The 16,479-nt window shown below is 46.8% G+C and overlaps 1 protein-coding gene across 8 annotated transcripts in view; it reads left to right on the top strand.

Moving 5' to 3' along the window:
* The window catches only part of IQSEC2 (IQ motif and Sec7 domain ArfGEF 2), a gene marked incomplete at both ends in the record, with an annotated part of 127,733 nt that overhangs the window by 60,225 nt on the left and 51,029 nt on the right, over positions 1–16,479 (top strand). For 4 of the 8 annotated variants that reach the window (XM_080719380.1, XM_080719385.1, XM_080719384.1 and 1 more), the window contains one exon: positions 1,837–1,932. The exons of the other annotated variants lie outside the window; for them this stretch is intronic. In XM_080719380.1, coding sequence (XP_080575506.1) covers positions 1,837–1,932 — 96 coding nt within the window. The remainder of the gene's footprint in view (positions 1–1,836; positions 1,933–16,479) is intronic. 8 annotated transcript variants of the gene reach the window in all.

The following is a 16,479-nucleotide window of genomic DNA, read 5'->3' as shown; positions in this document are numbered from 1 at the left end:
GCCCAGCTCTGTAAGGACCTTCGAGCCCTAAGAGGGACGGGCTGTGGCCTGGGAGGGGTGAGCTTGACGTCTGCCCTGGCTAGCCTGTCACACACGGCCCTGCAGGGCTGCAGCTGCCCCAGCTGTGGAGGTTCTCAGCCAGCAACCTTCCAGCAGCCTAAGTGTGTCGAGTGTCAGATTCAATGAGGTATCGAGTCAAGGGCTTGGGTCGGTGACTGGCGCGTAGTGGTACTTGAGAAACAGCCGCTCTGATGAGGACCATTATTCTAAAGATGAGATAAAAAGTCTGGAATCCAGAGTGAGGCGCCCGTGGTGTGCACACCTGTCATCCTGGCACTCTAGAGGTTGAGGCAGGAGGATCGCGGATCCGAGGCCAGCAGCCTTGATAACTTAGCGAGACCTGCAGTAACTTAGTGAAACCCTGTTACAAAATTTCAACAAATTAAAAAATCAAAAGAGCTTGGGCTGGAGCTCGGAGACAGAGCACCCCTGGGTTCAATCCCCAGTGCTCACTGCCCTAAAAAACAAGTCTTAGATTCAGAGATTCTCTGTAAGGTCCTAAGTTTGGGGGCATCTTCAAGTTTGCAGCAGGTGAAAGAGTGGGCAGCTGGCCTGGCCAGCAACCACATCTCCGGACTTCTCCTTGGGCTCTGGAATGGCCAGACTTTGACCGCAGCTGCCGGGGGCCGGCTGACCTGGGGGCGGGCTCCACTCAGCTTGTCCTGCCTCTGGCCAACCCGTGTGAGCCCAGCGGCAGCACCCTGCTGGGTAGGGCAGGGACCAGGCCCTTAGCCTCCGTCTTCCTCTGGACTTTAATCTCCCGGAGGGGCAGGAGGAGAGGGGCCTTTGGACTCTGCACCAGGGTGGGGGCCCAGCAGCTGGGGGTGGAGAGGGGGCCCTGCCTTGGGGTGGGGGGCGCAGCACTGGCTTTTGGCAACCACTCAGTCCTCCCGCCTTGCTGGGCTCCACCCGCCCGCGCAGCCCAGTCCCATCCTGTCGCCAAGACCACTGAGACCTGGTCAGCCTCCTCCGCCCCGCCCCTCCTCTGCTCAGGCAGCCTCTGCCTCTCCTCTCTCTCTGTGTCCTTTGTCTCGCCCTTTCTCTGTCTTCCTCCTCCTCTGTCTCTCTCCTTTGCTGTCTCTTTCCGTTTCTCTCTGTCTCTCTCCCTCTGCTTCTCCAGTGTGCCCCATCCTGCTTCTTCCCCTTCTCTGGGGCCAGAGCCTCGCCTTCCCTCCCCCCTCTGCCTTCTTCCGGAGGGCCCCTCCCAACACACCTTTCCCCCATCTCTCCCACCCGCTCCCTCCTCCCTACCCATGTGGCGTCTGGTGTGAGGGGGCGCTCCCCTCCCCTGCTGTGGTGTTCCCCTCGCGTGTCTCGGTGGCCCAGGTCCCCAGGGCGTCACCTGGAACACACGAGGCCCACCGGCTCTTCTCGTCTCTACCGCCCCCTGTTGTCGTTGTGTTCTGTTTGTGGTTCGAGTGCCGTCCTCTCTTTCTTGACTTTGTGGTTTTTTCTTTTTTTCTTCCTTCCTTCCTTCCTTCCTTCTTCCTCCCTCTCTTCTTCCCTTTTTCCTTTCCTCCTTTCCTGTCTTCCTCTGCCCCCTCCCTCCCTCCGTTCCTTCCTTCCTTCCCTCCTTCCTTCCTTCCCTCCCTCCTTCGTTCCTTCCTTCCTTCTCTCCCACCCTCCTCTCCCATCCCCTCTCCTGATTCCGCCCAGCCTCCTCCTTTCCCTCCCCACTCACGCACACCTCCGCGTCCCCACGGCCCACCCTGCCCCCCGCCCTCCCTCCCTGTCTCTCTGTCTCTCTTTCTCTTTCTGTCTCTTGCTGTCTCTCAGGTCCACAGCGTCTCATACTCTACACCAGTATTGCTGCCCTACTCAGGTCCTTGACTCCACGAAGCTTACCCCCTCAGGCAGGCTGGCAGAGAGCAGGTAAGAGCTAGACCCATCCCTCCCCATCCCTCCCCCAGACCACTCTGAAATGTCATTGCCAACCCCTCCCCCATGTCCCTTAGCCCCCAGTGTGACTGCCGAGTGGGTGACTGAGTGCCTGAGAACACCTGGCAGATCAGGTTAGGAGACGGAAGAGGACATTCGGAATGGATTAGTAGTGTCTGCTTCCTTAAGGAAGTCCTTTCCTAGACACCTGCCCCCAGAGGCAAGAGTGGTTGGTTGTAGGATATGTAACCTTGACTGTGTACTGAGGGATGAATAGGAGTTTGCCAGTCGAGTAGACTGGGGAAGAAGGGCGTGTAGGCCTAGGGAAGAGTCTGCCCACGCCTTAGCAGAACAACGTTATTTCCGAGTTAATTAGAAAACGTGTTTTATGTTTTCTAATTAGAATTCAACAAAAGGAAATCTTAACAACAACATCAAAAAGGCGAGGCCTCCCCCCCATTTGTAAGTTTAAAAATAATTGCATTAAAAAGGAAATAAGAATGGAATTTATAGACTGTTGAGAATAAATGTCACCAGTAAGAGTATTATATATATCGAGACCAAAGGGGTATGGCCATAGGGGTTCCAGAGGAAAATTTATAGTTGGCAAGGGTTTTATTATTAGAGAACAAGACAGGTTAAATTAAATGAACTAATTATTCCACCCAGGAAGCTAGAAAAAGAACAAGCAAAAGAAAACAAAATAATTATTGTAGATAAGGCCAAGAAATTAACAAAATAAAAAACAAGATTTGGTAAAGTAATAGGCTGGTTTCGAAAGGAACGGCATATTAGGTAGATCATCCTTTGGCAGATATGACTGGAAAAAGGCAAGGACATTTCAAGTAAGGTAGGAGAAAGGAGATTTGACCACAGATTTGGGGGCAATAAAATATTATAAGAAATTTCTTTAAGCCGGGCGTGGTAGCGCATGCTTGTAATCTCCGCGCTTGGGAGGCTAAGACAGGAGGATCGCACAGGTTCAAAGCCAGCCTCAGCTACTTAGTGAGGCTCTCAGCAACTTAGTGAAACCCTGTTTCCAAATATATATTTTATAATATATATTTTATTTTATTTTTTATAAAAAAGGTCTGGGAGTATAGCCCAGAGGTAGAAAGCCTCTGGGATCCACCCCCAGTACCACCAAAAAAAAAAAAAAAGAAAAGAAAAGAAAAGAAATTGCTTTGTAGACTTTTATATCAACATAAAAGTCTAGCTTTTAAAGTGGGTGGTTTTCTAGAAAAATAGAAATGACCAAAATGGCCTACAGAGGTGCAGAAAACCTGAATCGAATGGAAAAGTAGAGGCAGGTATGGTGGCACACACTTGTAATCCCAGAACTTAGAAGGCTGAGACAGTAGGATCACCTATTCAAGACCCTCAACAACTTAGCAAGACCCTGTTTCAAAATAAAAAAGTTAAGCCGGGCGTGGTGGCGCACGCTTGTAATCCCCGCGCTTGGGAGGCTGAAACAGGAGGATCGCGCAGGTTCGTGAGGCTTTCGGCAACTTAGTGAGACCCTGTTTCCATATAAAATATAAAATAGGCCTGGGAGTATAGCCCGGAGGTAGAAAAAACCCTGGGTTCCACCTCCAGTACCACAAAAAAATAAAATAAAATAAGAATAAAAAATTATATAATAGGGCTGGGAGTGCAGCTCAGAGGTAGAATGCCTTCACTCCCGTTTCAATCCTCAGGACAAGGAAAAAAAACAAAAAAGAAGGAAAAGTGTAGAACAAATTGAAAAGACAAAGTTTTCTCCCCAAATTGTCTCTCCAGAAATATTACCAGTTCCGTTGATATTTTAAAAGTGCTGGTATTCTGGGAAGTTTTATCAGACTGGAAAGATCAGGTAATAGGAAAAGATGAACGACTTCCCAGTTCTGTGAGGGTGGTGCCTGGGTGTGGCGCTATGAACCTACGGTCCCAGCTACCCGGAAAGCTAAGGAGGGAGGAGCACTTGAGCCCAGGAATTGGAGGCCTGGGCAACATACTTCATATCTAAAACCAAGCCGGGCGTGGTGGCGCACACTTGTCATCCCAGCATTTGGGAGGCTGAGACCTGAGGATCGCGGTTCGCGGACAGCCTCAGCTACTTAGTGAGAACCCCCGCAACTCAGTGAGACCCTGTTTCAAAATAAAGATTAAAATATAGGGCAGGGGGTGTAGCTCGGAAGTAGAATACCCCTGGGTTCCATCCCCAAACCCGCAAAAAAATAAAAAATAAAAAATACAATAGGACTGAAGGTGTAGCCCTGAGGTAGAATGCCCCTGGGTTCAATCCCCAGTCACACACACACACACACACACACACACACACACACACACACACACACACACACACACAATGTATTTTGACATAAGAAGGTTTCCTAGGACTGCAGAGATTGTTCAACATTCATCAGAACTCTGGCATTATAATCTATCACATTTGCCAGGCGTGGTGGCGCACGCTTGTCATCCCCGCGCTTGGGAGGCAGAGACAGAAGGATCGTGCAGGTTCGAAGCCAGCCTCAGCTACTTAGCGAGGCTCTCAGCAACTTAGTGACACCCTGTTTCCAAATAAAATATAAAATAGGTCTGGGAGTGTAGCCCGGAGGTAGAAAGCCCCTGGGATCCACCTCCAGTACCACAAAAATAATAATAATAATAATTTATCACATTAAGAGATTAAAGAGAGAGCCGGGCGTGGTGGCGCACGCTTGTAATCCCAGCATTCGGGAGGCTGAGACCTGGAGGATCGCGGTTTGTGGACAGCCTCAGCTACTTAGTGAGGCCCTCCGCAACTCAGTGAGACCCGGTTTCAAAATAAAGAATAAAAAATAGATCAGGGGGTGTAGCTCGGAGGTCGAATGCCCCTGGGTTCCATCACCAGACCTGCAAAAAAAAGAGATTAAAGAGAGAAGATCATCTTCATAAATGCTGAGAAATGATATGATAAAATTACACATCTATTCTCTTGCTAAGTGGAGTCATTTAATAGACAAACAGTCAGCTAGGAATCAGCACCAACTTCATTAACTTGATGATTTGTTTATCAAAATCGAGTTCAATGATGAACACCTGTAACCCCAGGGGCTCAGGAGGCAGAAGCAGGAGGATCTCAAATTCAAGGCCAGACCGGGCAATGTAGTGAGATCCTATCTCAAAAAAAAGGAGGAGGAGGAGGAGGAGGAGGAGGAGGAGATGGCAGCAGCTGGAGATGTAGCTCAGTGGTAGAGCGCCTCTGGGTTCAATTCCTAGTACTGCAAAAAGAAAAAAAAAATTTTTTATCAAGAGCCAAAGACAATCATCAAATGTAACAATGAAGCATTAGATACATTTCCAATAAATCCAAGGGCAAGATAAGAATGACTGCCATCACTTTTTTAACAGATAATATTTCTGGAGCCTTTACCGAAGGGATTTAAAAAGAGATAAGTGACATAAATATTAGAAAGAGAATTAGCATTATTTGAAGATGATATGATTGTTACTCAGATGATCAAAGAGAATAAAATGAAAATTTATTACAACGAGGAAGAAAATTCAGTGCAATGGATAAATACAAGATAAATACACACCCGAACCATTAACCTGTTTGAATACCAACAAATACCCCGTTCGTATTAGCTAAAAAGAATCTAGAAGCCGGCTGGTGGCTCACACCCGCGATGCCAGTACTTGAGAGATCAATCCAGGATGATCACGGGTTCTAGGACAGCCTCAGCAACTTAGTGAGACTCAACAACCTAGTGACATCCTGTTACAAAAACGAAAAACTTAAATAAAGGGCCAGGGATATAGCTTGGAGGTACAATGCCCCTGGGTTCAATTTTCAGTACAACACACAAAAAATATATATAATATCCCTAGAAATTTATAAGAAATGTGAAATACTTCTCTGTAGGAAAAAAAACCAGCCAAGCATGATGGCTCATGCTTGTAGTTCCAGTACTTGGAAGGCCGAGACAGGAGAATTACAGGTTTGAGGCCAGCCTCAGCAACTTAGGGAGACCCTATAAATCAAACATAAAAAGGGGTAGGGGTGTAGTGTGGAGGTAGAGTGCTTCTGGGTTCAATCCCCGGTACCAAAATAATAATACAAAAATATTTCAATGGCATTTTCTTTGGGAATTGGGCAGTTGAATTTTCATGTTCGTTTGGAAAATTAAACACCCATGAATTACTAAGAAAAAGTTGAAAAAGAAGGGTAATGAGGAGGAACTGCCCTATTAACTGTAAAAAATGACCAGAAAGCTGCAATAGTGACAAATGTTATATCCTCGCAGAGACAGACGAATATGTGACGGAGCAGAGTAAGTTTAGAAATGATTCCATATGTTGAAATGAGAAATTAATTTATGATAGAGAAGACATTTCAAATCAGTGGAAAGTCAGTAACTGGGATATGACTCCTGGCTACCCTTTAGGGAAAAAAATTAAATCGAATCCCTACCACACAGAAAAATAAAGAAACAATGATACAACTGGAAAAGCAGTAGAGAATAATGTGGCGTGTGTGTTATGAGGATGGCGAAGACCTTTCAGCATGATGTTAAAACCCAGAAGCCAGCCGGGTGTGGTGGAGCGTGTGTACTTGGGAGGCTCAGACAGGAGGATCGCAGGTGACCGTAAGTTACTGTACAATAAGCTAGCAAGGTCCTGTTTCCAGACAAAAAAAAAAAAAAAAACAGTAGGGCTGAGAGTGTAGCTGAGAAGTGGAATGCCCCTGGGTTCAGTCCCTAGTACTACGCACATCCCCACCCCGCAGGAGGCAAGCCAATAGCAGTTGCCAATAGCAACACCATTATTAGGTTGTATCTACTCAGGAGGCCGAGGCAGGAGGATAACTTGAGGCCAGCCTCAGCACCATAGTGGGACCTCATCTCAAACAAACAAAATCTCAGAACCCATAAAATAGACAATTTAAAATTTATGCCTGTTCAATGGTGCTCACTGGTAATACCAGCAACCTGGGAGGTTAAGGCAAGAGGATTGCAAATCTGAGACCAGCGTGGGCTACTTAGCAAGACATCTCAAAATTAAAAAAAAAAAATGTTTAAGGCTGGGAGGGTTTAATCCCTGATACCACAATCAATCAACCAATCAAATTAAAAACTTTTGTGTGGAGAAAGATACTATATACAAAATTAAAACATCAATAACGTGCCGTGCACGTTTGTAATTCCAGCATTTGGGAAGCTGAGACAGGAGGACTGCGGTTCGAGGACAGCCTCAGCTACGACTTAGTGAGGCCCTTTGCAACTCAGTGAGAGCCTGTTTCAAAAAAAAAGAATAAAAAATAGGACTGGGGGTGTCGCTCAGAGGTAGAATCTTTCCATCCCCAGTACCAAAAAAAAAAAACAAAATCAGTAACGGTAGGATAAAGTATCTTTGCTGCACAGATATCAGATCAAAAGTTACTCTATAGCCGGGCGTGGTGGCGCACGCTTGTAATCCCTGCTCTTGGGAGGCTGAGACCGGAGGGTTGCACAGGTTCGAAGCCAGCCTCAGCCACTCAGTGAGGCTCTCAGCAACTTAGTGAGACCCTGTTTCCAAATAAAAGATAAAAATAGGTCTGTGTGTATAGCCCGGAGGTAGAAAGCCTCTGGGTTCCACCCCCAGTACCACCAAAAAAAAAAAAAAGTTACTCTATGTTTCCTTGGATTTTTTTTTTACTTCAATTTTGTATTTTTTATACTTTACTTCAATTTTGGATTTTTTGTACTTTTTCCATTGTTTTTTACAGGGCCAAGGATAAAACCAGGGCTTTGCACATGCGCTCTCCACTGAGCTACCTAGTGAAATCCTCTTTCAAAACAAAAATTATTGAGAGCCTGAGCAGGAGGATCTGGGTTCGCGGACAGCCTCAGCTACTTAGTGAGGCCCTCTGCAACTCAGTGAGACCCTGTTTCCAAATAAAGAATAAAGTCCGGGCGTGGTGGCGCACGCTTGTAATCCCCGCGCTTGGGAGGCAGAGACAGGAGGATCGCGCAGGTTCGAAGCCAGCCGCTGTGCTGGCTTAAGAGACCCTGTTTCCAAATATAAAAAAATGTAAAAATAGGTCTGGGAGTGTAGCCCGGGGGTAGAAGGGCTTCCAGGAACCCCAGTACCACCAAAAAAAAAAAAAGAATAAAAATAGGGCTGGGGGTGTCACTAGGAGGTAGAATGCCCCTGGGTTCCATCCCCAGTACTGTAAAAAGAAAAGTTTTTAATTTTAAAAGCGGCTGGAGGTATAGCTCAGAGGTAGGATGCCCCTGAGTTCAGCCCCTAGTAACACACACACACACACACACACACACACACACACACACACAAGCACGTGTGAGAAAAATAATGTGATTTGACAATTCAGGGAAGAAATTGTTACCTAATAAATGAGGAAGAGTCCACCAGCTTATTCACATTTTGGGAAAAGCAACTAACATAATAACGAAGCATTATTTTTAGGTCCCAAAATGAAAAGGATTGGCAGGCTGATGGGGGTGCAAAGCCGAGCAGATACCTTGATTGGAGTACAAATTGGTACCGTTTTTATGGGATTGATTTTTCAATTACCACAAAAATCTTAAATGTTCATATTCTTCCAGGCTTAGAGCTCTAAGGCTTTCTATTACTAGGGGAACTGCAATTTGGCGTTTCTTTTTCTTTTCTTTCTTCTTCTTTTTTTTTTTTTTGCGGCTCTAGAGATGGAACCCAGGGGCATTCGACCTCTGAGCTACACCCCCAGCCCTATTTTGTATTCTTTATTTTCAAACAGGGTTTCATTGAGTTGCAGAGGGCCTCACTAAGTAGCTGGGGCTGTCCGCAAACCTCCATACTCCTGTCTCAGCCTCCCAAATGCTGAGATCACAGGCGTGCGCTACCACCCCAAGGCTGCCAGAGGCCTTTTCTAAGACACCAAGCCAAGCACTCCTGGAATCTCAGTACTTCGGAGGCTGAGACAGGAAAATATCAGGATCCGGCCAGCCTCGGCAATATAGCGACACCCTGTTTCAAAATAACAAAATAGCCAAGCGTGGTGGCGCACGCTTGTAATCCCCGTGCTTGGGAGGCTGAGACAGGAGGATCGCACAGGTTCGAAGCCAGCCTGAGCTACTTAGTGAGGCTCTCAGCAACTTAGTGAGACCCTGTTTCCAAATAAAGTATAAAATAGGTCTGGGAGTATGCCCGGAGGTAGAAAAGCCCCTGGGTTCCACCCCCAGCACTACCACATAAATAAATAAATAAATAAATAAATAAATAAATAAATAAATGGGACAAGGGGCATAGCTGGAGCTGAACCCCCAGGTTCAATCTGCAGTACCCCCTAAAATAAGTTAAAAGGGCTAGGGTTATAGATCAGAGGCAAAGCGCCTCTGGGTTCAATCTCCAGTGCCACAGAAACAATACAACAGCCAAAAAAAAGCCCACAAATAAATCACATTCCAATCCAAACTACAAACATAAACCATCTCGTACAACTCTGCGTCACAGCTCATGTAGAGTGGCACTGTTCCCCAACTCCTTTTTCCCTTTGGTGTTGCATATTGAATCCAGGACCTGGCACGCTGGCCAGGCGCTCCTCCACTGAGTTACATTCCTGTGCCATCAACCAGCTCTTAATTAAAAGGTTGCATGATGTATGCCTCCCCAAATAAAGAAAGGATTATATGAGTAGGGATAATCTTTATTTTTAGCCAATCTATAAAAATGTTCTTAAAAGCAATGGGAATAACATTTAGCTGCGCTTTTAAAAAATTGTTTTTATTTTTGGTCTTGGGGTTTGAACCCAGGGGCAATGTACTTCAGAACTACACTCTCAGCCCTGTTTATTTATTTTAATTTTTTATTATATTATTGCTTTTCTTACTGGGGATTGAACCCAGAGGCATTCTACCTTGGAGCTATACTCCCAACCCTTTAGCCCTTTTTTAAAAACTTTTTTGCTTTGAAGCAGGGTCTTATAGGTTGCCGAGAGTCTTGCTAAGATGCTGAGGCTGGTCTTGAACCTACGACCTTCCTGTCTCAGCCTCAATTTTTTTTTTTATTTTGAAATAGGATCTTGCTAAGTTGCTGAGGCTGAACTCAAATGTGAGATCCTTCTTTCTCAGCCTCCCAAGTATTAGGATTAGAGGCATACGCCACACTGCACCTGGCTTATCTGCACTTTATTTTTTGGTACTGGGAATCGAATCCAAAGGCATTCTCCTCTGAGCTATACCCCAGCCCTATTTTTATTTCTTATTTGGAAACAGGATCTTGCTAGGTTGCCGAGAGTCTCACTACTTATCGAAGCTGTCCTTGAACCTGCGATCCTCCTGTCTCAGCCTCCCAAGTACTGGGATTACAGGCGTGCGCCACTGCACCCAACTTACCTGAACTTTAAAATGTGCATCTCAGCTGGGCGTGGTGGCGCACGCTTGTAATTCCCGCGCTTGGGAGGCGGAGACAGGAGGATCGCGCAGGTTCGAAGCCAGCCACGCGCTGGCTTAGAAGACCCTGTTTCCAAACAAAAATGTAAAAGTAGGTCTGGAAGTGTAGCCCGGAGGTAGAAGGGCTTCCAGGAACCCCCAGTACCACCAAAAAAATAAATAAATAAATAAAAATAAAATAAAATGTGCATCCCTTTGGCCCTGTAGTTCAACTTTTAGAAATCTGTCCTTCAGCAGTCCTTCCAGACATATGCAGAGATGTTCAATGCTATATCCCTTGGGATAATGAAAAAACAAACTAAATATCCATCCATAAGGAACAGCTTTTAGTTGATGATACACCCAGCCTATGGATCGCTTTGTCGCAGAACCAAAGTAAAAGAAATATGTCAGTGTATCATCAGAGCAAGATCTCCAAACCTTCTTGTTACGTGGGGAAAAGCAAGATGCGGAACGGGACTGATCGTATAATCCCATGTCTGCAGTGAAAAGACGCCTCCGAGACGACAACGAAAACGTGCTGTTCAGACCCTCTCAGCCGTTCGGTTGTTCATCATCTTCTTTTCTTGCTTTTACTAACTCATTTCCCTCTTCCTTCATACCTTTCCCCTGTACCTAGCTGTTCAGATCTTACTTTTCCTTTGAGTACCTAGCTCAAATATCACCTCATTTGTTAACTAAATGTTTCATCTTGCCTGCTTTAGATTAGACCCTGTGCTGAACTTGGTGGGATCTTGGAATGAATTGTATCTGGCCCTACTGACAGTGAGGTCAAATATAGAAGAGAGAAACGGAGACAAATGGCAGCCTCGGGTTGTTTGGGATGGAACAGAATTCTGCTCAGAAGGCTGCCAGGGGCGGAGCCCTTAACCCCATCTTGGAGCCAAGAGGAGGGAATGTTTATACTGAGTGCTGAAAGAGTCACAGTATTCCTTCATCCCTCTCCACCATCAGAAATGGCCTCATCCATTCTTTGGCCCTTCCAAGCAGGATGACCTCATGGGGAAAAATAGCATCAGTACCTTTCTGTCCAAGTTCTTCCGTTTACCAACTGTGTGACTTGGGCCAAGTCACTTAGCCTCTGAGCCTCCATTTTCTCTTCTGTGTAATGGAGCTCGTGTCCGTTTACCTCTGAGGGATGTTTTAGGTTTGGAGATGATACACGCCAAACTCCCGCGTATCTGTCAACTCTGGAAGAGCAGGGACTACCCATGTCTTGTTTTCCCCCAAGCCAAGTGTGTAGCAGTGGACCGGACCTAAAAGCAGTATGTGTCTGAGGATGCTTCTGGAACAAAGGACGAGCCTGACTACAGTAGGGCTTTGGGGTGGTATTCGAGTAAAGGGGACTGATCCCAAGAAGAGAGAGCCAAGCCAGGCGCGGTGGTGTGCTCCTGTAATCCAGTACTTGGGAGGCAGAGACAGGAAGGTTGCAGGTTCGAGGCCAGCCTCTGCAACTTAGTGAAGCCCTTAGCAACTTAGACCCTGTTTCCGAAGAAAAATTAAAGCTGGATGCAGGGATGCACTCCTGTGATCTCATCGCTTGGGAGGCTAAGACAGAGGGATTGCAGGTTTGAGGCAAGACCTGTTTCAAAATAAAAAACAAATAAAGGGCTTGTGCTTGCTTCAGCAGCATGTCTACTAAAAAATAAAAGGGCTCAGGGTGTAGACTGTCCCTGGGTTCAATCCTCACTAACACACACACACACACACACACACACACACACACACACACACACACAATAGAGCCTGGTCTCGGCATGAATAAATGAACAGGGGAGAAGATGAGAGTAGGTGTGTTGGCACTGAAATGGAGCCAAGGTCAGGAGTTCTAGCCCTGGTACCTGGTTCTATTCTGCTTCTACTGCCATTTCCCAGCTCCACGGTGCAGAGCAGTGAGGCAGAGCCTCTGCCGTGCCACTCATGGCGATTTCCATGCCAACTCTGTCGCTCACTAGTCAATTGACCTTGAACAGTTCACTTCACACATCTCAGAGCCTACTTCCTTATCTGTTAAAAAGGACAGAATGTTACTAACTTCTTGGGGTTCATTTCCCAAAGAGTAGATGAGTGAGGCATGGGGGTGCAAACTTTGTAATCCCAGTACTTAGGAGGCTGAGACAGGAGGATCGCAGGTTCGAGGCCAGCCTCAGCTACTTAGTGAGGCCCTCTGCAACTTAGTGAGACCCTGCTTCAAAAATAAAGAATAGATCCGGGCGTGGTGGTGCAGGCTTGTAATCCCAGCATTCGGGAGGCTGAGACAGGAGGATCACGGTTCGCAGACAGCCTCAGCTACTTAGTGAGGCCCTCCGCAACTTAGTGAGACCCTGTTTCAAAATAAAAAGAATAAAAAATAGGGCAGGGGGTGTAGCTCAGAGATCAAATGCCTCTGAGTTCCACCCTCAGACCTGCAAAAAAAAAAAAGAATAAAATAGGGCTGGAGGTGTAGCTCAGAGATAGGATGTGCCTGGGTTCAATCCCCAATCTCACACACACACACACACACACACACACACACACACACACACAGAGTAGATGAGATCATTCAGAAGAAGCCATTCAGCATGTACCTCACTAAGTGTCTGGCACACAATAGGCATCCAATAAAGGTAGCCATTACTAGTAGTTATTTGAGTAGACTCTTAGGGAGTACTGCTGTGGCCGGGGCCTACACTGGGGAATGGTTCTTGTCCTCTATGAGCTCCCATTCAGCTAGGGTAATAGAGAAGGGATATGACAGAGGAGAACACAGTAGGGTAAGAAGCCCGGAGGGGTCTCTCCCGGCCTAGAGCCAGTGCTGATCGACTCAGCCTGCCTAAGAGGGGCTGGGGAGTGAACCCAGGGCCATTCTACCTCCACGATCTACCCTTAGTCCTTTCTCTTTTAAAACAAGTTCTTGCTAAATTGCTGAGACTTGCTTTGAATCTGTGATCATCCTATCTTAGCTTTCCAAGTCTTGGGATTACAGGTGCATACCATTATGTCTGATAAGCTGAATCTAAAAGGATAAGTAAGAGTTAGCCAGAAACAGGAGAGCGATGCGTAGAAGAGCATTCTAAGCAGATGGATAGCACACACGAAAGAACCTGGATGTTATTGGACAGAGCCAGAGGTTTATTATTATTAATTGTTATTGATTGTTATTGTGGTGCTGTGGATAGGACTCGGGTGTTTCAGTCAGCATTATCACTGCTATGACCCAAAATACCTGACTACCACAACTTAAAGGAAGAAAGATTTATTTGCTCATGGTTCTAGAGATTTCAGGGGTTCAATCCGAGTGGGGCTGGGTGAAGTCTGTGGAGCTGAGGGAGCAGAGAGAGAAGGGCACAAGTGCCCTGCTCTCATATCATGGAGACCACAGGCAGAGAGAACTTTGGAAGAGGGTTCAAGGACACATACAGTCCCTAAGACTACACTGACCAGTGACCTACATCCTTCAGCCACACCCCACCTGCCTTGATTACTACCTGGTAAATCCATTACAATGAACTCATCCACTAATGACATTACAACCCTCATAATTCAATGACATCACCTCTGAACGTCAAAGCGTGAGCTCTTCAGGGGACACTCCATATCCCAGTGTGTATTCAGTGCTCTAGCAGCGGGGGCTTGTGCACGCTAGGCAAATGATGGCCCACTGAGCTGAGCCACAGGTCCTTACCCTGGAATACATGGCTCCCAGATTAGCTTCAGAAGGCTCCTGAACCTCCTGAAACTGGAAGCAAAATGTATGCGTTTACCTATGTGCATTTTTTGTGGGAGAAACAGTTCGTAACTTTCATTAAATGCATAAAGGGATTTGTGTCCCCCCCCAAAAAAAATAGTTGAGAACCAATGTTGTCAGTGACAAAGTATCACCCAAATGAAGTCTAAATAGGAGAGTGACTTAGTACAAGTCATACTTTAGAAACATTACATTTAGCAGTAAGTATGAAAAATGGATCAGACACGTAGAGACCAGCCAGAAGACATAACTTGGAGGGCTGGCGTAGAAGAGATGGATTCAAGCAAGTCGTGTTGTCGAAGGCCTATGGGTACCGTTCACATAGAGGCACTTCAAATTATGGAGTAAAAATTATTTGAGTTATTAGGGAGAGAGATTCAATAGAACTTCTGGGTGATACAAACTGCTGCGGATATAAATAGCGAGGGAAGGGGCTGGCCGTGGTGGCGCACGCTTGTAATCTCGGTCCTTGGGAGGCTGAGACAGGTTCGCAGCCAGCCTCAGCTACTTAGTGAGGCCCTCTGCAACTTAGGAGACCCTGTTTCAAAATGAAGAATAAAAAATAGGGCTGGTGATGTAGCTTGGAGGTAAAATGCCCCTGGGTTCAATCCCCAGTACTCCCTCACAAGAGGAGGAGGGGGAGGAGGAGGAGGAGGAAGAAGGAGGAGGAGGAAGAGGAGAAAGAAGGAGGAGGAGGAGGAAAGAAGGAGAAGGAGGAGGCAGAAGAAGAAGAAATGGGAACCTCTATGAGTGCTTGCCCAGCATCCAAAGACCTTGGTCTCAGATACAGTTCCTAACTTCCATCCTATTCCTGGTTCTCGGAGATCCTGGGTAATCCTGCACGCACTTATTTTCCTGTGGGTTTTAGAGAGGGATCACTTCTAGTTCGTGAGTTAAGCAAAGTTTCCTGAAGGGAGTAGCAGTTCAGCCAGGCCCAGTGGCACATGCCTGTAAGCCCAGAGAGTCAGGAGGCTGAGGCAGGAGAATCAAAGGTTGAAGAGCAGCCTGGGGAGAATTAGCAAGACCCTTCTCTTCCTTAAAATAAGAAGTCAAAGGGGCTAGGGATGGAGCTCAGAGGAAGAGTACCTCTGGGTTCATTTCCAGGTCCAAAAAGGAGAAAAGAAAGTAGCGTCTGAACTAGTCGTTCAAGGTCCATAAGATTTTGAGCACTAGAGGTGGTGGGTAGAGGATGCCCTTAGGGGCTACACAAAGCCTAGAGGTGCAGAGCCTAGCGTGAAAGTTGGAGGGGCAGAGGTTAGCTGTCCCTCCAGCACCTGTGGGGAGTACAGGCGTGTTACTCCTTCCTTGGGTAGACAGCTGGGGAGCCATAAGCTGTTGGAGACCAGTGAGAAGGGCTGTTGCAGAAATCCGAGAGAGAGCCGGGCGTGGTGGCGCACGCTTGTAATCCCAGCATTCGGGAGGCTGAGACAGGAGGATCGCGGTTCGCGGACAGCCTCAGCTACTTAGTGAGGCCCTCAGCAACTCAGTGAGACCCTGTTTCAAAATAAAGAATACAAAATTGGACAGGGGGTGTAGCTCGGAGATCAAATGCCTCTGGGTTCCATCCCCAGACCCGCAAGAAAGAAAGAAAGAAAGAAAGAAAGAAAGAAAGAAAGAAAGAAAGAAAGAAAGAAAGAAATCTGAGAGAGAGGCTAAGAAAGTGGCCACAGGGATAGAGTACAGGGGAGCGACAAGAGGTGACTGGACAGAAGAGGGACCCGGAGAGGGAGGGAGTGGAGCTGACCAAGGTTGGAGTCGACAGGCCAGAGTGTTCAGGCTATGGACTCATTCATCAGTGACTGTTTATTAAAGACCACGCACTGTGCTAGCCACTCGTGATAAAGTACTGGACGAAACAGATGCCTGTCCTGATGTGCCTTACAGTTGGCGAAACACATACTAAATAAATAGAATAGTACGTGTCTGATGTCCACGAGTGCTATGAAGAAAAGTAGTGAGGGGGTAAAGAATCTTGGGGTGCCCTTAAAAACTTTCTTTTGGTCCTGGGATTTAACCCAGGGACATTCTAACTCTGAGCTACATCCCAGCCATTTTTACTTTTATTTTGAAACAGGATCTCATTAGATTGCTGCGGGTATCACGAAGTTGTTAAGGTGGGCCTGGAACCTGCAATCCTCCTGTATCAGCCTCCCTAGTACTGGGGTTCCAGGCGTGGGCCACTGCGCCGAGCATAGCATGATTCTTTAAGAGGGAGGGGCTCTTTGATGAGAGCAGGGACTTGACAGCGGGGAAGGAGTGAGCTATGCACCTGTGGGGGGTGGGAGGGGGGGGAGCTCCAGCTAGCAGGAGCGTGAAGTTCAAAGCCCTGAGGAAGGAATGTGCTGGCATGTTTGAGAGACAGCAAGGAAACCAGCTTGAGTGGTTGAACAAGGGCTGAAAGGACTGGCAGATGAGATG

Source organism: Muscardinus avellanarius, assembly GCF_963383645.1.
Source record: "Muscardinus avellanarius genome assembly, chromosome: X".
NCBI classification, from domain to species: Eukaryota; Metazoa; Chordata; class Mammalia; order Rodentia; family Gliridae; genus Muscardinus; species Muscardinus avellanarius.
Note: the sequence above shows the minus strand (reverse complement) of the source record. Positions and strands in the feature narration are given on the sequence as shown.